At 40.5% G+C, this 24570-nt stretch overlaps 3 protein-coding genes across 4 annotated transcripts in view; 1 reads left to right on the forward strand and 2 right to left on the reverse strand.

The window, feature by feature from the left end:
- Positions 1-821: 821 nt before the first annotated feature.
- stip1 (stress-induced phosphoprotein 1) lies at positions 822-7676 on the reverse strand. Its single transcript, XM_052047853.1, has 14 exons — positions 7550-7676; positions 6049-6258; positions 5815-5956; positions 4546-4687; positions 3661-3838; positions 3443-3569; positions 3190-3292; positions 2689-2809; positions 2431-2527; positions 2224-2348; positions 2097-2133; positions 1886-1989; positions 1425-1597; positions 822-1318 (listed from the first exon to the last, which is right to left on the reverse strand). Exons 1-14 carry the CDS (start codon positions 7556-7558, stop codon positions 1246-1248), a joined length of 1641 nt encoding a protein of 546 aa, XP_051903813.1. The 5' UTR covers positions 7559-7676; the 3' UTR covers positions 822-1245.
- Positions 7593-11155, forward strand: LOC127588921 (spermatogenesis-associated protein 22). 2 transcript variants are annotated; one of them, XM_052047948.1, is made up of 8 exons: positions 7593-7623; positions 8564-8633; positions 9204-9341; positions 9584-9761; positions 9873-10212; positions 10304-10424; positions 10503-10600; positions 10732-11155. In XM_052047948.1, exons 2-8 carry the CDS (start codon positions 8594-8596, stop codon positions 10921-10923), a joined length of 1107 nt encoding a protein of 368 aa, XP_051903908.1. In that variant the 5' UTR covers positions 7593-7623; positions 8564-8593; the 3' UTR covers positions 10924-11155. The 2 variants fall into 2 exon arrangements, with proteins under 2 accessions (XP_051903908.1, XP_051903907.1); XM_052047947.1 differs by lacking the exon at positions 7593-7623 and adding an exon at positions 7717-7765.
- Positions 11156-12356: 1201 nt separating this feature from the next.
- Positions 12357-24570, reverse strand: part of LOC127588940 (LHFPL tetraspan subfamily member 7 protein) — a 66168-nt gene continuing 53954 nt past the window's right edge. Inside the window, exon 3 of the mRNA XM_052047966.1 lies at positions 12357-13275. Within this exon, the coding sequence (XP_051903926.1) occupies positions 13049-13275 (227 nt within the window). The 3' untranslated portion in view covers positions 12357-13048. The remainder of the gene's footprint in view (positions 13276-24570) is intronic.

The following is a 24570-nucleotide window of genomic DNA, read 5'->3' on the forward strand; positions in this document are numbered from 1 at the left end:
AATGCCAATTCTGTACGTCTTCCTTCATTCTCCAGACTTTGGGACCTTGATTTCCAAATAAAATGCAAATTTCAAATTCGTCTGAAGAGGACGTTGAACCATTGAGCAAGATTCTTTTTCTCCTTAGCTCAGGTTAGGCACTTCTGACATCTGTGAGTTGCTTGACAGCAGAAATGTGACATGAAAACCTTATGACTAGGAATTCTCAGTGTACGCACTCAGTCCACTCCATATGAAACTCCCACAAATATTTAGTTATTTTTTTTTTTGCATGACAATGTCCTCAAAGGCATGGTTCTCGCTTTTGCACCTTTTACTTCCACCCCCCGTCCCCCCCCCACTCAACTGTCGATGAATATGCATGCATGCAGCATAGGAGCAACCAACTACAAAGACTGTCTTCTGCACATCGGCAAAGTCAGAACACTTTGCCACAAGTGTGTAGACGACTGACCCACTGAGACACCATTTAAAGGCTTCGGAAAGCTTTGCGGGTGTTCAGCTACAGTAATTAGTTTAGTGTATGACACCATGACTTTGCAAATGAACTTTAAAAAAATCTAATTTTATGAGACACTGAATTTTATATTTTCATTATCTGTAAGTCAGAATCAGTTTGCAAGAAATCAGAGCTGTAAGTATTTGATTGTATGTGTAAAAAACAAACAAAAAACCAGCAGCTGCTGTATTAATTTTAATCATCTGAACAGCTGATATTTAAGTGAGACTAAAGTGATATAAATTGCCCACAATCATACAATAGACCCATTATAGAGATCATTGGATGCAGCTGAAGTTAAAGAGATGACAAAAAAGGGGGGAAGAGGCAAACCCATTGATACTTTAATTTTGAAGCACCGTGTTGAGTCAAGCCATTCAAAGCAAACAACTCCAATTTGTGACTGACATGTGACTGTGAAAATTATTCTCAATTTTCTTGTTTTAAGGGAAAAGCATACTCCGCTTCACAGCGAGTCATGTGCTTTAAAACACCAATGGATCTGATACAGTATATAGTAAGATGTCCATCCATCTTTTGATTTAGGCAGATCTCATGAATCTGGTGTCAAAATGGCCACACCAAAAAAAAAAAAGTTTAAAAGTGTCAGGACTTGGAAAAAAAACATTAAAAAACCCACACTGTTAAATGAGACCACAGAGCATAATTTTGACGGCAAAAAAAAGTGAGATTTTGCATTTCGTCCCCTTTTGGGGGCATTTCTTCTTATCTTGGCTTGTGCCACATCAGTGAATGGCAATGAGTCCGACATCCAGGAGTTTCTGAATTTTCTTTGCAATGACAGGATTCTTTAAGTGGCTGAAGTAAAGAAAGGGGGGTGGGGTGGGGGATAAGAGCCATCATATTTTTATGAAACCGTTCAAAATGCAGATGCGGTAAAATAAACCAAAGTTGTGAAACTTACTCGCTGAGCGCCTGAGGGTCCTTCTGCATTTGCTCAAGTATCATGCGCATAGCGGGGTCCGACATAATCTGCTGCACCTCAGGATCGGCCATGGCTCTTTGCTTTACTTCCTCAGGACTGTCGTTCCTCATTGCCTGACTCATCATGCAGCGCTGTAACCCTTCTGTGGCTTCCTGAGTGGACAATGCAAAAGATAAAAGTCATTCCCACTACACATACAAATATATTTGACAAGGTACATCTGATCTACTGGTTGATGTCGTTGTGGTGGATATACTATGTTTCTAACTGTACCCACGTTTGGAAGAGGCCCAAGTCTGACTTGAGGTATCATGACGATAAAGTTGTACTTTATACTTGATGTCATGTGTTTTTGTTATCTTTACATTGTTATCAAAAAGAAAGGGTGGGTGGGGGAGAGTGTTGCTTAAGCTTTTTAGTATAAAACCAGACTAAAATACCTTTGAAGAAGAATCAAGCTCCAAAGCCTTCTGGTACACATCCATAGCTTTGGAAAAATCTTTCATTGCTTCCAAAGCAGCTGCTTTGCGTGTGTAGCCTTTAACTGTTGACACATTCCGTAAATGGTCACGTAAAACAAAACTTTCTTGGCAGGTACATTACTTAAAATCGAGCATGAGCGCCACTAAGGAATGATGGTGTTCAACTCACTGAATGTCGGGTCAAGTGTGATGCACTCCTCACAATCCTGATCAACAAAGAGTTGCGTTAATTTTTCTCACACTTTTCAAATGATCTGATCTAAAAACCCAGTGTTTGGCAATGTTGAATAGCACACCTTCAGGGCAAGTTGAAACTCCAACAGCTTAGTGTAGCAGGCAGCTCGGTTACTGAAGAGTTTTGCATCGATTGGGTTTCTTTTGATGGCCTCGGTGTAATGTTTCATGGCGAGAGGATAGTCTCCTGCAAGGCACAAAACACCTAAGTTAATCATCTAAAAAGAAAAAAAAAGTACGGCAAGGTGTGCACAAGCGGTTACACAAACCCTTCTGGAAGGCTTCATTTCCCTTGTTCTTCTCCTCCAGCGCCAAATCGGGATTAATGTAGGCTTGTTTCTCCAACTCTTTCAGGATCTTCTCTGCCTGCAGAATCAGGACGAAACATGCATGAGTGGCTGGAATTTATTTTTGGAGTAGTCCTTAGACATCACCTTAATCTGAAGCTTGAACATCGCGGAGAAAATGTTGGGTGTACACGAAACTGTAAACTATGTAAAATGATGGAATAAATGAGGACAATGCACCTGTTGACACTTTTTCAAGACATCAGGGGTGCGATGCTCAGTTAAACTCTTGTTGAAATACTGAACCGCTTCTTTGTACTTTTCTTGCTTGAAGTATGAGTTGCCAATCCTTGCCAGTGCCCTTTAAAAACAGAAGAACGAGACGTATATTAAAAAACAAAACTTATTTCCAAAGATCACTCCTTGTGCGTTTCTAAATCCGAGTTAAAGCACCCGAAATGAAAACTGAAAAACAAAGACGTTCAACCACTGAAGGGAACACATTCTACAAAGTGTAGAGTACTTCCATCAGAAAGTTGTTACCGCTATAACCAAATAAAAGCTGTGGTGAATTGTGTATATTTTAATCATTGGATGCCAAGATATATTTCTGTGGTCAATGCACAATTTATCCTATCCAAACAACATTTAGCAATTTCCAAATCGCTGAAGACACTTTAGGATTTAACAGTTGGGTAAATTGCTTCAAAAACGACAGAGAAACAACTTGGAAAAACTCACTTGGCGATTTGTCTGTAGTCTTCTCGGTTCTCTCTACCCACGTCAATGGCCTTCTCACAGAGCTCCCTGCACTTCTCAAAATCACCCTTCTCGAAGTACACGGCTAAAGGGATCGCGAAAAGAACATTTCAACTGAAAACGTACATCTGAAATGGCAGTTCTGTATTAAAAAAGGTTGGAGCGAGCCATTTCACAACGCTGAAAATAAGAGCACATTTGTATTTGACATTCACAAAACCGTCAAAGTACATACCAGCTTGATTTGAAATATAAGCCATGTTGGTTGGATCGTGCTTGATCGCTTCTTCGTAATGCTTCAGCGCGGTATCAAAGTCCTTGTTCTTATAGGCAGCGTTCCCAAGTTCCTTTTCTTTCAATGCCTATTAAACATGCAAAGCGGACAATTAACACAAAATGACAAACTAACAGTTAGTGACGACCTCTTGGCCAAAACTTGATTGACTGACTTACATTTCTCTTGTTCTCAGGAAGGTCATCGTTTACGGAAGGGGGAGGCTGTGTCTCTTTAGGTTTGGTGGTAGTAGAAGTAGGAGGAGGAGGAGTGGGCTCGTCTTCTTCATCCATTCCGGACAAGTTTAGTCCCAGCAGCACAGAGAGTGTGGTCATCACCCTTTTATCTTGTAACTTCCTATAAATCAAATGTAACACTCATAATTTGGCTATATCCGTGATTAGATGATTTTTGATTGCCATTTAAAATCAACCAACCACCCGCAACTGATCTGTTACCGCACACGTGCATACACAGGCATGCCATAATGAGCAACAGCCATAATGGCCCCTAAGATGATCGAGGCATCGGATGCACTTTTGCAGCATGTTAACTGTCGTAGCTCACGTTAAGAATTGTTGTGCCATGTTTGTCCTCTGACAGAAACCAGGTTAAAAATATATTTCCCTCCCCCATGTTTTTCATCATTGTCAAACATTTTTGAAAAAGCTTCAGGGAGCCGCTGGGGCCACGGGTTGCCGACCCCCCACCTTGGTCGAGGACTGTTGGAGTCAATTGATTTTTTTTGCTCTGTATTCCTTGAAAAGAAGTTATGCAACCAGATATTTCAATTAGGACTGTTTTCTGTCGAGTGGCCACTGGATTATTTTATCGAATTATATAAATTCATTTTTGTGTGTTTTCTAAACAAAATCTGTATTTTATGAACAAACTGAAAAAGCGATGATAATGTGCCCTCACTGTCCATGCAGTTTTAAGGAAAATTGTCAATTGGGATATCTAGATTGTTATGTATCAAAAGTGCTAGTGGTTTCGGTGACTACCCAAGAGTTGAGTTCTCCTACTAGTATCGGTCTTAAAAATACACAAAATAAAGCACATACGTGCCAAGCGCCGACGGGTTGCTCCTGAGTTGCTCCAGGAGCTCTTTGTAGCTTGGATCTGCCAAGAGCTCACGGGTTCGAGGATCATTCTCCAGCTTTTGATACATGTTAGGCATGGCGAAAGGGTTCATCATTGATTTTTCTGAAATACAAAACATTGGTAATCATAAGCAAAGTCTGCTAAGTCAAAAACGATGTGCATTTACGATGGTGTGTACATATTGAGGTGGAATCGTGTGGCACAGTGTGTCCTGTCATTTCTGCGCTACAGCCGTTACTTTTTTCCACATTAGAACCCTGCGGCTTTAAATGTCACCGCTAATAGATTTGCCAATAGCCTTGACACATCTGTCCAATAAAACGAAGGAACATGTCACAGTGGACTGTTTGGGTCTGTCCTCAAACGGAATATTCACATCAGTCATTTTAGGAACGCTCCATCTATAAGGCAATCCTGTGCGGCCATTCACTTTACCGCTTACAAAAGCAACGACTGCTGAAGTTTGCCAATGGATCCTGACAGCGTGGAACAGTGTTTAAAAAAAAAAACATTAGCAACGAGTGTCAAAAGTCTTGGACGGCTGCATGCTGAAGAGGACTGCGCAAGTTCTTCTGTGAAATTGCCTCGTGCGACAAGAGAGACTCTGAAAATGTGTAAGTAGGAAGGGGCTGTTCTATGCCAACAGTGAAGAGGGCTCCACCTGCGACCTCTTTCTTTGCAAATATGCTATGTTATAAACACAGCTAATAAAGTGAGGCGCCAAATATATATACATATGGTATTTGTAATCATAGCTAAATAGCTGTTGTGGCTTTTAATCGGGTATGTTTTGTAGACCAGAAATTAAAGACAAAATGATGAATTTGAAGTAGGGCTGCAAATAATAATTTTAATACTCGATTCAGATGGCAATTATTTTGTTGAATAATTCATGAATAGGATTTTTTAAAACATGTTTGAATTTTAGCCCATTTGTTCAAAAATATTTTATTTAAAATGCACAAGGATAAATTAATTAAGATTCAGTCATTGTCAGAAAAAATGGGAACTTTGTTAATTTCTATCCAAAAGTAAAAGCAAATGTTTGCTTTGGATCCAACACAAATATCATCTTTCTGCTATTAGAAGACATCAGAAATCAGAATAGATAGCACTATCTTTTGGTGACGGTCTTATGATTCTCTTCACTTTAATTGAAAGTGTAAATAAACCCTTGCAACTCTCATCCTAATTATGGTCCCTTTCTGTGGGGCGATAGAAAGACCTACCTGCGAGGCGGGCCTCAATGTTCTGTAAACCCTCCTTCAGCTGCTGATTGTTTGGCTCATGTCGGATGCCCTCTTGGTACGTCGCTTTTGCATGCTCGAGTCGTCCAAGAAATTCCTGTGCTGCAGCTTTACGAGAGTAACCCTTGTTGATAAAGAAGGAGATTGTTCACCAATTAAGATTACTACGACAAATGTATTGTCAAAAGGATTACTACTAAACACAAATCACCTCACCTTGCCCCAGTCTGGCTTTATCTTGATGGTCTCACAAGCATCTTCGAGAGCCTTTTGATAATTGCCTTTTTTGGCATAGGCAGCTGAGCGGTTGCTGAAGAGGACATGGTTTTTGGGGTCAAGCGTCACGGCTTCAGTGTAGCAGCGTATCGCCTCATCAATATTTCCTGCACTCAGTGCTTTGTTGCCTTGGTCTTTCAATGCAGACACCTGTAGGTGGTAAATAAATGAAACACATAAACTGACAATAATAGACGCAGCTGGTCATGTTTTTTAAAAAAATACATTTGTATCGTTAAGAAAAACACGTGCTGATTTTCTCCAATGTAGTGCATTATATGTGAACAGCTGCCAGTGGCAAGAGATAGGCAACGGGCATCTGTTCATGTCAGACAGGTGCAACAAGTGACAGAATATGGCTTTAATTTGATCATACACTATCTATTGATAGATAGATATGATAATCTAATGTCACAGACTGCTCAGAAGAAAAAATATTAAAATGAATTCAAGACACTGCATAGCAAGACAAGTGCTAGCTCACACGAGCTAACCTGATACACTCAAATACTGTATAACGATTGTGCCCTCTTCAGGCGAGTAAAGTGGAGCACACTTTTTGCATGTAATGTTTTTTGTTTATTTTTGTTTTTACGCCAGTGTTACCTTTGTAAAATACTCCTTAAATTAAAACGGCGCTGGTGAGTATTTTCATTGCGAACGGTAAAAGGCGGGTACAAGAAAAACAATGTGCTCATGAATGCAGCCCCTTGTGCATCTAGAAAGATCTTGCGGACAGAGCACAGGCGGTTGACTACTTCAACCAAAATGCTTCTTCGGCACGTGAGTTCAAATGAGTACTACGATACACACCAGATCTTAGATTTAACATTTTAATAAAAATTAAGAAATGTGTCATTTAATGCTGTTAGAGTTTCAACAACCATTGCACCATGGATAGCTAGCTAACTACCGTAGTTGTTCACCAACACAGTGTGCTTATACTTGCAATGGCATATTGACACAAAATTGAACGACAGGTCACAACGCAAACTATACTGCTTTAGTAAACAACAAGGCTGATTATGATGGTAAATCATAGCTCATCAGATTGACGTGTTTGCTTGACTTTGACATCGAACCCTGTGGACCACAATGACTTACACATTGTGCCCTCACAGTGAACAAGAAACGTACCCGCTTACATTGGCAAATTCAAGAATAGTTGGTCCTAAACGTTGGCACAAAAACAAGTATTAAATCTCAAGTGAAAGCCCGGTCAAACCAGGCAGCTACAGCGTGTTACTAGCTGATGGCTAACCTCAAGCCACGGACAATCGAGCTAACGTTGCTGACCGATAACAGTGTTTCAGGACACACACACGTATCTGCGCTATTCTCAGACACTTGAAATGTGAAGTGAATCAACAAAAATAATAAGGGAAAGGGATAAATGTATGGCTCGGAGAAACAGATAATGCAAGATTTGTAAAAGACTCACTTTCTCCATGTTGCAAGCATGAGGTTCCTTCCAGAAACTACTGTGAGGACTAGCGCCGCCCCCCTCAACAACGTGTAGGTCGCCAGTTTTTAGCTGTCACAAATCCGCATTTGCAATATTTGTAGATGACGCCTGGAAACTTCCCGAAGGAGGTGGAAACGCGTTTTTACGCTGCAAAAGTCGAGAAAGATTTTCTTGCCGAACCAAGATACTCAGGTCTGAAGGAAATAGCTTTGTGGTCCTTGTTTACAATAGTACAAAACATAAATGGTGTAGAGATGATGATAATCCATTCCACAAACCCCATTCCCCTTTGATGAATATATTTGCTGAAAATGAAGTTTTGGTTGGATATTGATCTCTCCATTGATAAAACCCGAATGTCAAACTGACCCAATAAATTTCATTGCGAAACTTCAATTGATTGAAAATCAATTCAATTGAAGATCGATTGAAAATTTATTGTGATCTTAGTGTGTATGTTTCTGATACTTTTGGACCGTGAAACATACCCAGGAACAATTTTGCTGTTTTTGAGAGACCGATTTATAGTTGAGTGTGATTTTTATAATGCTGAAAATAATTGTATTGTACCATTCGAGGCGTACCGTATTTTCGACAAACACTTATATGTTGTGTGATGAATGCCGGATTTTATTGTTAGAGCCTGAAGGCACCACATTATGTTCAACTGACAGTCCGCACTGCTTTTTGGCGCGATTTGCTTTCCCAGACGCTGAACCGGAGGTGGTTTTGCTAATAATAATGATATGAAACGTTTACGTCCTATTGACATTGTTTATTTGTCAAATACATTTCAATGTGTTGGTGTTTCTTATTCTTTAACCATCACAGCTGTTGAACGTTAACCCTTTTTAAAATTGTTGTAACACCAAAGCTGAATGTCAGACACAGCTACCTAGCATAGCCAGCGAACATAGATCAAAATCGATAATTGCCTGTCCATATATTAACCTGTAAATTGGTTTGCCACATTCATTCAATGAATTTCAGGATTCCAGCTGATGTCTTTGAACAACAAGGATGAAAAGGAATGACAATCTGCAATGCAGACCGACAGCAGGTTTGAAAGAATGTTTAAAACCCTTCGATTTAAGAATTTTCTTCAATTACGGAAGACATACAGTTCACACACATTCACACCTCGAGACAATGTGTGTTATTCAAGAAGGCTAACATTAGGTACATGGCAACAAAATATTTTTTTTAACCTCAGCAATACAATACATCCTGATTTATATAGCACTTTCACAACAGCTGCAGTTGTAACAAAGCGTTTTACAAAGCATTTACTCATTCATTTTCCGATCCGTTTATCCACACAAGGGTCGCGGGGGGTGCTGGAGCCTATCCGAGCTGTATTCGGGCAGTAGGCGGGGGACACCCTGAACCGGTTGCCAGCCAATTGCGGGGTACACAGAGACAAACAACCATTTGCGCTCACACCCACACCTAGGGACAATTTTGAGTGTTCAATCAGCCTGCCATTCATCGTTTTGGAATGTAGGGGGAAACCGGAGTACCCAGAGAAACCCACGCAGGCCCGGGGAGAACATGCAATATCCACACAGGGAAGCTGGAGCTGGAATTGAACCCGGTACATAAGCTTTGTTGTCCCCTCTGTCTCAATCAGGCTGCCTCCCCGTGCCGCTATTCAATCAGAAGAAAAGAAATCGAATTCCTCTGACGTCGACTCCTTCTGAGAATAACTTTTTCTCTCACACCGAATTCATGCCACCCAACAGCTCACCTGCTCCTTGTGGTGCATCAGGTGAAGTATTCATTCAGGCTCTGTTGACTTTTACTGCAAGTGTCTCAGAACACCCAGTGAGAAAGATGAATGTGTCATAAACTAGGATAGTAAGTACCCTTTCACCAGAGGACCCTCGAAAAACATCACTAATGTGAGGGCATTAAACTGAATGTTACTTACCAACATTATGGAACGACTGGCTGCTCACAAGCAAAATCTACCTTTAACAAAGTGTTTCTTGAGAATTACTTTCTCCTCAGGTGCATATGGGTCTTACCAGGCCTCAGGTTCCTCTTATGACGTTCATCCAAGTCACCAGTGGAACAAACAGGACATGGCACGATCTACTCAGTCTCCACAACATGGCAGCTATCAACCTGCACCAACGATGAGATCTTACGCGCCTTTACCACATCCGTACAAAGCTGGAAGTACAAAGTGGGTTTTGTCTGTTGCCATTGCCATGAATGGCAGCACACACCTTATGTATAACATCAACATTGCGATCAGTTGTTGTAAATTTGGATTAGAGTTTTGTTTCATTCTCAGTTTGAAGATGGGAACACCTGGCAACCTTCAGAGACAACAGGCTTCCGGATTAATATTCGCTACCAGACAGAACCAGTATCAAACATGTCCCAGCAGTCAGAATGCCTCAAGCCAGCAGACACCTCATCGCGGGTTCTCTCAGATGAGCCAACAATCATCTTGTAGGCCGGCTAATCCCGCACAGTTCGGATCTCTGCCTCGCCCCGTCGGTCCACCTAGCGGGCAAGCTGCTCAGACACAAAACCAATGGAATTTTACGAGCAGTTTTGGACCGCAGAAGCCCACGTTTGTGGGGAAAAGGAGTGCAAGTCCACCCCAATTGACACGAGAAACTCAAACGGTATCAAACACTTAACATGCACTATGTCAGTAGATTAAATAGTCGATGCAATCTTTGTATTTTTTGTACTATTTTTCCTTTGTTGAAGCAGAAAAGTGTTCCAAAAAAAGAACCGTTTGACAACTCACTCAGGATTTTGACTGCAGTCATCGACGGCATGAAACACTGGAGTCAGTTTAAAGACAAAGTCACGTATTTTTTTGAGATATTTGGTTAGTTGCTTATGGATCACTGTTACCTCTCCTCTCATCTCACAACCGTCAACATTCCAGCATGTGCTCTCCCATCAGCCACTCTTGATTCCGCTGTCACAATTGGTCACCATGGAGCCAAAAACTTCCTGTTGAGAGATGGCAAAGTGGTCGTGCAGTGTCTCTTCTATGAAAACGTGAGTTTGGAAAATGCATTACACAGTACTCGGTGCTTCATTCTGGATGTCTGACCCCCCCAAATTGTGTCATTTTGGAAAAAAACAATGCAACAACTTGAGTTATTGTGTTTTTTTTTTTTTTTTTTCAGGAGCAAGAGCTGCCTCGCCTTATCCGTGGTCAAGTTCACCGCTGTGTCGGTAACTATGACCGCGTCAGAGATGTCCTGGTGTGTGTGTCAATTCGAGCAGCCAAGCCTTCAGAGGTCAGAAATGCTCAGGAGGCCATCAAAGCCTGCGACACTCACATGCGCAAACTCGTCAGATTACTTCATGAAGCCTGACAACTGAAAGTGTCGGAAAAGCAAATAGCAATATTTTCACATGGTTATTGTTTTATAGCGTTATATACATTTATTTTTTTATCAAAGGTTTAAAATATTAGTTTATGTTGTCTTCATTCTGTTGTATGAAAACAAGAATATTTACACAGTTGCATTCACTTGGTTGTTTTGATTATATTCTTGTATCTTTCTTGGCATTTCATTTAAAGGAAATTAATGTGACCAAAAATCATTGAGTATTTTTATTACAAAGAAAACCACAGACCAGCAAACGATGTTAACAGATTACTGCAAACACAACAAAGTCATCGCTCCAAATACAATTTCAAAAACAGGCAGTTAAGACCGACGATATATCAAGTACTGTACAGTAATCTTATTTACAGCTACAACAAAGGAGAAAAAAAAAGTCTAACCTACCAAAACACGTTCACCAGTGCTGAGAGTCTTTACACAAAGAGGTTTTAAACAAAAAGGAGGGCAAAACAGACCCGTTGCAATCCCACCGGTCAGTCCCACAGTATGAGGTCCAAACGGTTGTTCTTCACAACCTCTTTTTTCAATATGGCACTCTTAAAATGAGCATTTCTTCCGCTCGAGACAGGGACCCGAATGTTGAAAGTTAAACCCATCCACATTTAATACAAAACAATGTATGAACACACGCACTTAAAAGGAAATTTAGCTTGATGAAGTGGCAGTGTGCGGGGAAAGTAACTGCTGAAGTAGCAGTCTTGTGGGAGCACGCTGGCATTTTTACCGTATTTTAAGACAAGTAGGGCCATGAAAGAGCAGCGTTCCAATCCCGCCGTCACCTCACACATACACACGCTAGAATAATGTGCTCGGATAAGAAAGGTTTGATTTGTACAACTCTTGGCTTTACCACTCAAAAGGGTCAGAGATCAAGGATTCCAAGAAATAAGATCAGACGTTATGTTGCAACCTTTATAACAACAGCAATTTAAAAAGATTTTTCACTTCTCCATAATTGAACTACCTGATTTGCTCTTCTCACCATTACACGGATTGTAAAACACAACTCCTTTATCGCCTCTAATTTAGTTTCACATCGGAATGGTATGATACTGCATCAAACATGTGAAGGAAGAAGAAAAAAAACGTATTCCACATTTTTTTTTTCTTATGTAGAAATGCTGTGATGGTGGAAACGACAACCTGATAACGGTATTGAACATTTGTCTTTGTCAAAGGCACAAATTGGTCACATCACATTATAATCGACAGCAAGTTATTCTATCATTTACGTCCGTCCGTCTTCTCATGCATTTGTTTTGGAAAAAAACTCCTCAAATCTCACTGCCTTTTGTTTGTTTGTTTGTTTGTTTGATTTATCCGTAATTTAGTTGTGTTTGCTGTAGACAACAGGCGATTGCTTACATTTAACAAGCGAGTCACATACACAAACATTTTGGACAACGCTACTGAGAAACCAAGATCTGTTGTTATGCATCCGTTAAAAAAGACACAGCAAAATCAGTGTTGACCCTTTTTTTTTTTTACATGATAGTCACAAAAAGTAGCATCGCAGAGAAAGCTCCTCTTGATCCTTTAGTAGGCCAGAGTTCAATTTCTAGCCATTTTCAGAACGTTAAACTTCAATTCGGTTTGCTTTTTTGTTCGTATGTGCAGTTCCCTCAGGTAAATGTCCTTGAGTTAAAAACAAAAAGCTGTCCTTGTATCATACTCCTCAGAACTTTCTTGAATAATTGATTTCTGATGTGGGGAAAAAAATTCCACATCAAGTTGTGTTTGCAATTCCTTTGTGCACATATGTCCCGTTTGTTTTGGAATAGTTCATGTTCCCGTCATCTTGACATCTGACCCACAAAAGAAGGGCAAAAATGCTGCAATCATTATTACATTAAATGCCCCTTCAACACTGGACAACATCTTCATGGAAAATGGCTGAGTTTAAGTGTTTACAAGCTGGTAAACATGTTTATATGAAACCTAACTGAAGTCATTTTACATATCACACATAGGAAGACAATGCACAAAAGAGCCAGTTTTCCCACTGCATTTCAGAGCAGCTTTTTTACCCCCCCCCCCCCCAAAAAAAAGCATCGGTCTTTTAGTTAAAGGCAGCTCAGCGAAAGAAATATTATAAGAGAGCGGGCAAAGGGGTGGGAGACAGCTGCTCCTTTGGTGCATATTTGGCAAAAAAGGGCAAAAAGATGGTGAGCAGCACTCCCACAATGGCCAACATGTACCCCCAGCCAATTTGGCACTCGCCGGCATTGTAGACGTCCGAGTCTCCGCAAAAGGACCTGACGAGCGAAGAGTTGAGCCCAAATGGGTACACCAGCAGTCCTGCAGCCATGATAAACACTGCACAGAGGGCACAGACAAGAACGCATTAAATCGTACACATTAGAAAGATGCTTGATGATGAGGATAATGGGCACTACAAAATATATTAAAATAAAAATTTGGAGATGCTTAATGCTATTTTTTGACAGGATATTGACTAACGAAATGAATAGGTGCAGAAATATAAGTCGAAAGGTTAGGGTTAGGTTCTTGGAAAAAGGACATTTACCAACTACTGTACAACACATTAAACACACAATAAGTATCCAATCTAGAGGTCACTTGCAGCACCTTTTTTTGAATCGAAAAGTGTAGTGAACTGGATAACCACATGGGGGCAGTAGAGATTTAGCAATAAAGGTTCATTGGAAACGCGAGTCAAGTGTACTGTACAACCAACATTTTCATCAGGAGTGTTTACAGTAATAGAGTACATTATTACATAATGTGAAAATCAAATAGACCTCAGACATGACACACAATGAAATGAAGGACAACATTAATGAGGATACATTTTTAAAAAACCTTTACATTTATAGATCTGCTTTACCATGTTTTCTCTCTTTATAGCTATTTGTTGTTATTAAAATAGTAACATTCAAATGACAATCCAAATGTTTCATGGCCCAAAGCACCCAGCGCGGTTATCGACTCTCCTTCCCGCTATCATTGCCACTCAGTCATCCTGAGCTCTGGCTGGCTTTCCGGTTAATGTCAGGTGTCTTTGTGGTTTTAGTTATCGAGAGCTATTGGTGCGCTGGTAAAGCTTGGGCTTGCAGTGTGAAATGTATGCATCTTTGTTTCAATTTGACATCGGCTTCTCGAGTTGAAGGGAGAGATGCTCACTTAGAAAACAATCCCAACATGGAGCCTGAGTCGAATAGCAGTTTTTGTATCAAATAAAATGATAGTAGAAGGGAACTATAAGGAGGCCAACAGCGATGTTCCGATTGCACTCTTTGGGATTCTCCAGAGGAAGGATTTAGAAGGATGGATGAGAGGAAAATAAATATTGCCAATCCCAGTCTCAGGGTTCATTCAGGGGCACAGTGGCCTTTGTTTTGTTTTGTTGTTCTTGTTTAGCTTTACGTCTGAAAACTGTCAAAATAGACGACATCACCGTCAAAGTAACCCCCATTCATGTCATGTCAGGAGCTAGAAATGCCTTGTTGTGGAAACAGAAAAGTATTTTAGTGGTTGTCCGGATCAGAGAAAAATCTTATCCTTGCTGGCTGTAAAATCTTTAAAGAGGCAAGCTTTGAAAACCATCTCAGATGACATGACAAACCTCAATTACAGCATAGGTTCCACTCAACATCAAATTCAATGTTGTCTGACTGACAGAAAAGACAAGTGAGTTTTATGTTTTCCATTGAAAACAAGAATGATGTTATTTTTTTTGAAAACTCTGTTCATGACCTGCTGGTCTAATCCAAAAAGCAATGGACAGTGTGATGAAAGGGGCTGACATGATGTGATGCGATGTGATGCAGGGTGGGTGAAGTATTTTTTATTGCTTGTGCAAGGATGTGCAACCACATTGGATTGGATGTGAACTTCACACAGCAGACCGAAAGAGGAATACAAGTTGAGATCTGGAGTGAATGTTGTCAACCTTAATCAGATTGATGAGAGAACACGAGGATCATAAAAAGATAATGGCAGGAACTAATGTGGAGTTGTATTCTTGCGATGCCGTCCTTCAGACTGAATACTTGGTTAATTTATGAATTTGATTATGATACAAATTACAATGCCTCGAGGAGAAATTCAACATAAATGGATTCATGGGCAACAAAACACTTCATTTACTTTTCCCCAACTACTGAAGTCAAATGTGCATGATGGCAAGGCTCCAACATCCACCTGTGAACAGATGTCACTCCATTCCATTGAGCATGGTTCATCCTTTTTTTTCGAAAGATGTTGATACGCGAATGAAAAATCTAGATTTCAATCAAAATCGCGTAGCACTGCAATACAGTCAGTCATGACAGTCAAGCCAAATAAATGAATTAAATTAACCTTGAATCCCTTTCTCAGTGGCAGAGCGAGAAATGGAAAGCTGCTGCGCAAGCCGGTCAAGCAGGTTCACAGAAGCGAGATGGAGATTGAATGAGTTTGTGGCACAGGAAGATGTGTGATAACTCGGCGACCATGCGTGGCGCTGAATCAATTTCATCACATCTTACACAGCAACGGGTTCTTACAAAAACATCAACACACCCAAATAATAATCTCGCTCATGTGTCACACACATGTGCCAAAGGCCTGAGGCTATCAATAGAAATAGCAAAAATTCTGAAGCCACCTATGACCTTATATTTTTAAAATTATCATGTATATTACTTTTGAAAACAGGTATACTGGGCTCCGACGATTAAACTAAGGGAGTGTGGCATCCAGTTCGATTCCATGTAACATTAAAAAAAAAATACAGTGTACCGACCCAAACAAAGACGCCTGTCTAGACAACGATACAGTGGCTCCCGCTGTAACCGTGTATTAAAGGAGAATGATTCACCACTGAAACAATATCATGTTGTAAAATCTCTGTGAGGATCTGAGAAAAGACTGGCAGCGTAATTATCTAACTTGCTGTCTTGAGTGTACCCTTCAGTCCATGACATGTCCTTTGAAGTGCTGTATAATGAGGACAGAAGAAACAGCACTGCAAAGACGTTCAAAAATAAGAGAGTACATATTTATGACGTGCAGAAAATAGAGCATCACAAAAAAAATCTCTTGACTCCTCATTCTCTATTGTTGGGTAATCATAAAAATAAAATGAAAAACATTTTTTTTCAATTAATCTAAAAATCTAATTTAAATTAAACAAACAGACGAACGGACGTCAACTTTAAATTTTTGACTCGGATCAAAGATTCCAAAAAATGGTCCACAGGACCGAATATGATTAGAATATTTAATTGGTAACATTTGCATGACCTGGAATCAATCAGTCTGGATATGAAAAAAAAACAACCTCAGACAGAAGTAATGAGTCATTTATTTATTTTTTTGGCAGTCTAAAAAGGATAGATTTGATGAACCAATCAACCATTCTCGTCTTCTAGTTATTTAAGCACACTTTGCACAGCCAGTTCCCACTCTGTGTGTGTTCTTAGCAAAACTTACAGTACCTGCTGCTACTTCTGTCAAGACAAGAATAAAATCACGCGACACCCACACAAGATTGATGCCTCCTGTAGCCACAAAGATGTTTGATGACACCACCTTAACCACATCAACACAAAATGTAATGCATATACATGCGGAAGCAACCCATTATTTTACCTGACCTCTATCCTTTCCTCAGATATTATTTGCAACATTATCATTCCAATCTAATAGTAATACTGAGCATAAGACAACAAAAGATCGCATATCCTGTCCTCAAAACAGTATTTATCATATGCACTGAAGTAACTGATGTGTCATGACCTGTATTTTGTTTTCTTCAGCTGCGTGCTATTGGGATAGCATTTGATTATTTTTGGTCTGACAAAGGGAGTTATTAAGTCGACATGTATATTTTTGACAAATACACACAACAGTATATTATTATATGTTATGTATTTATTAGTATACTGTATGCAGGATATCCGCTTCTTCAGAAGAATCATTGGTATCAGACTATGGAACAACCGGATTGGCATCAAAGCGCTGTTTGGGCACATTTGTCACGCTGGAACACAATGTAAAGAAACATGTAGTACATTGCTGAGAAGTCCCCCTTAATTACAAACCCGAGCCTCGAGCGGTACATTATAGCGACTGTTTTTCCTCTTTTTCGTTTCACCTTGTTTTTCCCGTTATTGGTTTCACAGCGAGCAGCTACTATAAATAACACAGGTGAGTTGTTCGCTGCCTTTCCCACCCCTGCGGATCATAACAACAACCCAGATGTGATCCGGCGAGCTGATGTAAATGAGGTGTTGATTTACAGCAACAGCCTGGGGCGGGAACTGACCCATATACTGTACACACCAAAAAAGTAATGGAAGAAGGGCACTTGTTCATCAGTTGTGAATGAGATCAATTAGCATGCTAGGTAGTAAAAGTCGGGATATTTGCAGGGAGAGTAATGGGAATTTATGGATGTGTTCGGGAATTAATAGTAATAAACTACATTGTGACAAAATTGCAGTTCGACTGGGCTGTATGTTTGAGTACCGGTAATTGCGTTAAGCTGTACAAGTATAAAAAAAAAATCACCACAGATATTGCTGTTCTCTATTCTATTGAACATTTTTCTTTTCAGTTATAAAGCAACGTGTCATGATCCCGTCCTGTTTGTTTTTCAGTGTGTGGCAGTCAGATTATTAAACCTTGCTCATGACTGGTTCCAGGTGCTTCAGTTTTCTAGATGTTCTTGATTTTTGCCTCACAGTTTTGCCACGTAGTTCATTGTGTTTCTCTTGTATTTTTTTTTACTATGTTATCTCAGTTTTGTATTATCGTGTTTGTCTTTCTCTTGGCCTTTGAGTTAACTAGTAATCTACGTTTTCTCGTTGCTTGTCTTTTGCAAGCGCCTTTGGTTTGTTGCGAATTCTCCTGGTTCTTTGTGAACAGCGTCCCGAGTTGTACTTCGTCAGTCTTGCGTTTTGTAAATCAACCTTTTTTTTTGTTTTTAAACTTAGATCTTATCCTTGTCTATGTTTGTGGGATCCACCCCTATCCGGATTATTCCAGACACAAAGTTTATTAAAAAAATATTTCAAAAAAGTCATTTGAATGTCCTATTCTCAGTATGCAGCTTTGAATATTTTCAAAATTCACAAGATGTACTGTATCTCCTGGAAGTTTAAATTTAGTGCACCATCTGCCCATGTAAATGTAATTCTCGAAAAATGGTCAAAGATCCCAACTGACGCACTCCAAAATCTCAACCTTACATCAAGTTAAATGAAAAATATGAAAAAATGCAATTTAGACTGTAATCAACTGTGTTTACTGCAGATGTGACTGTTCCACACGGACAACATAAAAAATAAAATAAAAAAAAAGAAAAGCACCTTTGTGATATGGCTGAAGGAAATTGCCATTTTCACTGGCCTCGCACAAGGAGTATTTCAATGTGTCTCTCTATCCACAGGCGAATGTAAGATGGAAAGGGATCCTTTATGTTCCCCACGCAGCCGCATTGCTCATATTTCCTCTTAATGTCCTGTATGACAACATGAAGCACGAAGTATTGCAGTGCGGAAGACATTGCACTGACTCAAACAAAGGACAGGCAAAAGATGACACAACTATGCGGACAGTGACATACACATGGTCCCCCAAAAGTTCTGCATCTAAATGTTCATCTATTCTGATCGCCTCTCTTTTCACCCTCAATATTGCGTCAAGGTGAGGAAAGGGTAAGGAAAGTTTTAAAATTAACGAGGAGTTTGTCTCCTGTGGTGATAAATTTTCAAGTGGTAATCCGGGACGTGAGCGTAAACAGCAGGGATTCCAACCTAATGTGACATGGTCGAGTCTGCACACAGCTAGGATCATTAAGCCTGTGGGAAATTAGGCTAATGACAATTGTACAAGTACCTTCGTGTTCCAGAACGGAAGAGGTAACTCACATGTGTTTTCTTTGCGAGAGTGAAAGGAACAGAAGAAAATTGTGTTGCTAAGATTCATGCAAATGTATAAAGTAGTCAAGAAGCAAGTATAAGTGAAAAGGACACTAATCGTAGATGTGTTTGTAAATACGCTTTTAAACACACACTGCTTCACTGTGACCGTTTGGAAACTCAGAGCATTGTTCAAATGTGTCATTCTATTATTCGGAGTGCCACAAAAAATGAGTGCCGGAACCCAGTGTCTCAAGGCAATACAGATGGAAACGGATCAAATACAAGCTGCTGATTGGTTCATAAGCCAGGCTGCATTTGGAAATTAATGGGAGGGGAGCGCACCCTGCCTCTCACACAGAGACTCTCAGAGTGGTTAGACAAAACTTCAGATCCTAACTATGGAAAGGTTTTACTTTTTGGTTTAAAATGACTTACCCTTAACTGGAATCCCACGTCGCATTGCGGCCAAAGGTACAATCCTGCTCGATCATTGTGACTTTTGGTGGTTTGAATAATAAATTCATGTGGCGGAAGCCAAATGCTAAACGAGCGATGTGTGACACATTTGTTGGCATGACGACTACAACTTCTGAATCCAATTCTTTTTCCACATTCTTTTGGCAATTGGCAAACTTTTGGTGCATTACTGCCACCTTCTTGAGCATGCTACGGTAATGTTTGCTGTTTGAATTCATTCATTCCCAAGTAAAGTAGTAAACTAAATGATGATGTTTTAAGGTATGCTGAGGGTAACAAGCTTTTCATAGCTTGGTACAAAAGATTGCTTTTTTTTTTCAAAATTGACAGATGTAAATAATTTTGAAATGCTAAATACCAGTTACAATTATGTTTCATTCATATCCCAAACTTAGCTACTTAGTCTCTTTCAGCTTGATTGTGCCACTTCATTTTCATCCATTCAATTAAAAAAAAAAATACTAGAGTAGCGATCCCAACAGTTTCTGATCCCACGAGCAGAACATGTACTGCATATCAATAAAGTTGACAAAGCTGGAAAATACCCTAAACAATAAAGACAAGCTAATCAAGCCCAAAGTCCTGTGCAGGAATATGACTTTTAACCCAAAGAAGATCGACATTCTAAGACCGTCTGCTAAATTTGTCCATGCTCACTGGCCACTGATGACAGTGGAGAGGGGAAAAAATCGGATGACCTTGAGCTCTGTACACAAGGTGTGGGGTGGGGTGGGGGGTGAGGGGCTGGCGAAAGGAGAAGAGAAGATGAGGAGGAAATAAAATACAGAGTGATAGGAGAGATTAGCAGGGCAATAAAAAGGTCTCTGCTATCTTTAGAATGAGCAGGTCTGCCAGTGGACTGGTCAATCACATCTTGGTAATTGGTCTGTTTATCACAGAGTCACTCAGACTGCCGAATGGACTGTCATGTAGACATGGATGACAGGGGAGCGTGTATTTGGGCGAGTCAATATTTGGTCAGACAAACAAACAATTTGTACATCGGTGTTTACTACTTTGTAGAGTTAAAACTATTGGGAATATACCGTATTGGCCCGAATACAAGACGATGTTTTTTGCATTTAAATAAGACTGAAAAAGTGGGGGTCGTCTTATATTCGGGATCTCGACGTTATACCCTTTCACGACGCTAGGTGGCGCCAGATAATTGAAGCGAATGCTGCAGCAGGCCAAAGCGAACCCCTGTCATGAAGAATACAAATAAAAATTATTTTCTCTATAAAAATTAATTTGGTGTTCAAAATGTATTTTTTCAAACTTTAGTCTTGAAAAAGAGGGGGTTGTCTCATAATCAGGGCCGTCTTATATTCGGGCCAATACGCTAGTTAGACAAACATAAGACTTCACCTTGCCTTGCAAATCCAGGCTAAGCCAAGAACTACAGTATAGTTGTAAAAACATGACAGCATTTGTATCGGTCCCCATAGTCTATGCAAATGAGTTGTGAATAGATAGATGGTTACCAGGTGCCAAAATATTTACATGTGCATTTCAAACTAAAAAATGTGTTTCTTGACCTAAGAGGGATAATTGATTGATTGCTAATACGTAACCGGTTGAGCGCAACTGCAACAAATGTGTTAGGAGAAGGAAAAAAAAGGAATGACAAATGCTCCCGGTGCACGCTGAGGCATCTGAACTCTGCCTGTGTTGGTGAATCTCCATCCTGGGAGCACTGTAGCGATGATGACACGTGAATCTCACACGCTGCATCCAATCAATCAACTTAATCACTTGCATTTCCATATCCCCATCTTTTTTTATACTACAAATTAATTCAAAGCTCAGACAAATTGCTTGTCCTTGACTCCCTTATCCCTTATGAGGTAACCCAGAGCGCACATGTGGTTTGTGTCAATGTGCGACTTAACCAAACCTAATCTGTAGTTCAATCCACCCCCCCCATATATATTCAAATTAGCATTGGAGACAGAGGACTTCACATGCATGAATGGCAAAATAAATAATAGTAATACTAGAGAGAAAGTGGCAATTACATTGAAGTCATCAATCAAGTAGCAAGAGCAAGCAGTCCATGTTCAAACAATAAAATAAATAACCAAACAAAACGTTTCTGGGCATGTTTGTATGTATGTCAGTGGCGGGCCACCTTGTGTGACATGAAGTGAGTTTATCATGTCGACAGCCCTTAGCTCTGGGCTAAAAAAACTAGACAGGTTGAGTCACCATCTCAGGCCCAACCAAGAATGTCAGTTGTGACCACTGACAATTCAAGTTTACGTCTGTTCCAAAGGCGACGCTCAGTATGCATGTAAGTGTAAACTACAATGAATTGCACTTTAGAGATCTTTTTTATGAAATAAAAGTAACCACACTCGCTGTTATCAAATAGGTTTGTGCTGAAAAGATGTTATCTAGTGATGCAATAAATACTGGTACCAGTACCGAATTGTGAATTGAAGGGGGGCAAAAATTACACAATACCATAATTTCAAGTTGCACAGAAGGCAGAAGCCTACCGAAAACAAGCGTCAGTACAAGCCCTTCCCATCAGGAATGGCTTGATCATAATGAATACAAATCCAAGACTTGATGCGTCAGCTTCAGGATACACATGAGCCTTGATTTGTTGTTACCTGAGCCCAGAGCAACTGTGAAGTCGTTTTCAGTCGACAGAAAGTGTCAAAATGGCAGCCCCCGGAGAGGGATAAAAACGGGTGAGTTTTGCTGCTTATGAATGTTGTATTTTTTTTGTTTTTTAGCTGCATGAAGGTGCATAGAACATATTGTGAAGAAAATTTGGGAGCTGAATGCCCCTTTGAAATATAGATAAGCAAGTATCCAGTATTCATAATTTTTTTTTAATCTGTGAAAAGCGCAGAGGCTTTCTTAATGTCACATTTTTAGAGACACTTGCAAATACGTCTAATTTGCCCCTGCATGATGGTCATTTATCGGAAGTCGAATAGCTTTTGATTGCATTAACCCTTTCATGCACCCTGCAACCTGATAACATGATAAACTGTCCACTGAAGTAGCCGCTGTACCCGAAAGGGATTAACGATACTTGTGCAACTGCTTCTACCTACATACAACCTCTCATAGCAAAGTGAAAATATGAAGACACTGTGCAAAGCGAATTCTCGCCCTGAGTTCCCTGACATTACACGGAAAACCTTTATGAACATTGCAAGTTGCTGAACATGAGGTGGGTTTTGGTTGGAGCAGCAATATAATGAATCCCTACAGGAGATGTCGGGGGGCCTGCTGGGCTTCTGTAATGAAGTTCTGCCCAGTCGACACTCCCTGACCTACTGGCATTAAGGAGAAATGGAAAAACATTACCTTCAGCCTCGACATTCTCAGACCAGCAGCAGGGACAGGCGCATGCATGCGTATTGGTCATATCCTTGCTCGGTACACAATGCAGGAGTGTCATGAAATGCATTAGGAGCCATGACTTTGCTGTGGAGTCCCACCGAATTAAGCCACTTTTAATTACAGGTGTACGGGCAAGTGATAGGCTAAAATAGAGGGAACTTGACCTCTGCTTCGCCATTAAACTATATATTTTAAACCACCCAAATCATTCGGCCCGACTGTTTTGGTTTGTTACGAATGTGTTCGTTTGGTAGATCTCAGTTTCAAAAGGGTCGGCGATCCCTGCCGGGTCATTTGATCTGCAGATTAAGTTTATTACAAGAGAACGCGCCCCGTAGGGGCGTGGCATGGATCAACAGGACAGGCCTTTTGAGGGAGACATTTATGAATCCAAATTCTGCGCATGCGTCCATTTGTTTCCGTTTAATATTTAATCTTCAAGCTGACAGTGTGAGCAAGATGCCGGATATCTAAACAACACTTCACGCTCACATTCACACTGATGGGCGCATGTTAGGAGAGAGTGGGAGGGAGCCGGTTGACCTGCAGACAAACAACACGAGAATGCGGAGAACATTTAAACCCCACACAGGCAGGCGGCCGTCTCGACTGGCAGACGTGCCAACCACCAGGTCACCATGCTGCTTCATTCAATATGTCAACTGTAAACTAAGGAGCCACAAACAAATCTACCTCAATTTCTTCTGAGCAGACAAACGGCCTCCATCTCTCTTTGGGATCGATGTCGTGCTTTCAGACCTCGAAACGAAGGCTTCGGTGACCAAGACAAAAAGATGACCCGGCTGCGTAATAAAGACGACCACTGAGACACAAGGGAGTGAAGTGCTAATGTGGTAAAAGAACATCCTTGGTTACAGCAGACTTCATTAGGGTAGCACCACAAGCACACAAGCACACACACACACACACACACAAGCACACACACACACACACATGCACACAAGCACACACACACACACACAGAGGCTAAATTAATTAATGGCAGTATTTCAAGGATATGTACGGGTGTGATACTGTATGTATTGTGGTTTGAGGGTGACATCATATATAAAACTCACTACATGGTTAAAATAGCATACAAATAAACATACAAGACAACACACAATAGTTGGAGCGAATTTGAGCAGCTGCTAAATTGTCTATTGAGACAACTTTCTGTTCTACCACGAAAAAAAAAAAAATCAGTTTCAACCCACCTAAGGAACATAAAAAAATAAGAGAGCGCCACCTAACGGGGAAGACAGGAACAGGAGGACTGACAGATTGCCCATCAGTGCGCATTTTGAAGGTGCAACCCCCCCGTTGACGAAAAATTGTCGGGGCACGTCGATTGCTCTTAGTGGATGAATGCACATGTTGAGGGGGCATTCGTCTGTGCTGCTGGGGGGCATCATCTTCGAAATTGCTTTGTCTGCTATGCCCAGCAAGGGCCATGAAAAAAAAGAGATACCCTTGCAATCTCAGATTCAGGGCACTTTTTGCATGAAAGAGTGGGTAAATATTGCCACATTATGAGTTGCCGTGGAGATAGACTCCTATTCAAAAGTACTGAATACTTTAATTAACAATAACAGATGCTCAAAACCTTTTTACGTGCAATGGCCCTGAAATTCATTTAAAATCGGAGACGGGCTAGCTGGTCTCGAACTCCAATCGGCTTATTGTTAACTCTTAAAGTAGCTCTGCTTCGTCACGTAGCAACAGCAGAAAAAGAAAAAAAAAACCACGCTCATTTCTTTTCAGTCTTAAACAAAGAGAAGGACATGTATTTGTCGCCTTGGTGTGGACCTAAGACAACAAAAGTATTTCAAAAGGACCGGTAAGGCCCCTGGAGTCAAGTCTGCGCAGAGTGAGAATGGGACTGTCCTAATTATCGAGA

The sequence above is a fragment of the Hippocampus zosterae genome, chromosome 16 (assembly GCF_025434085.1).
Source record: "Hippocampus zosterae strain Florida chromosome 16, ASM2543408v3, whole genome shotgun sequence".
NCBI lineage: Eukaryota > Metazoa > Chordata > Actinopteri > Syngnathiformes > Syngnathidae > Hippocampus > Hippocampus zosterae.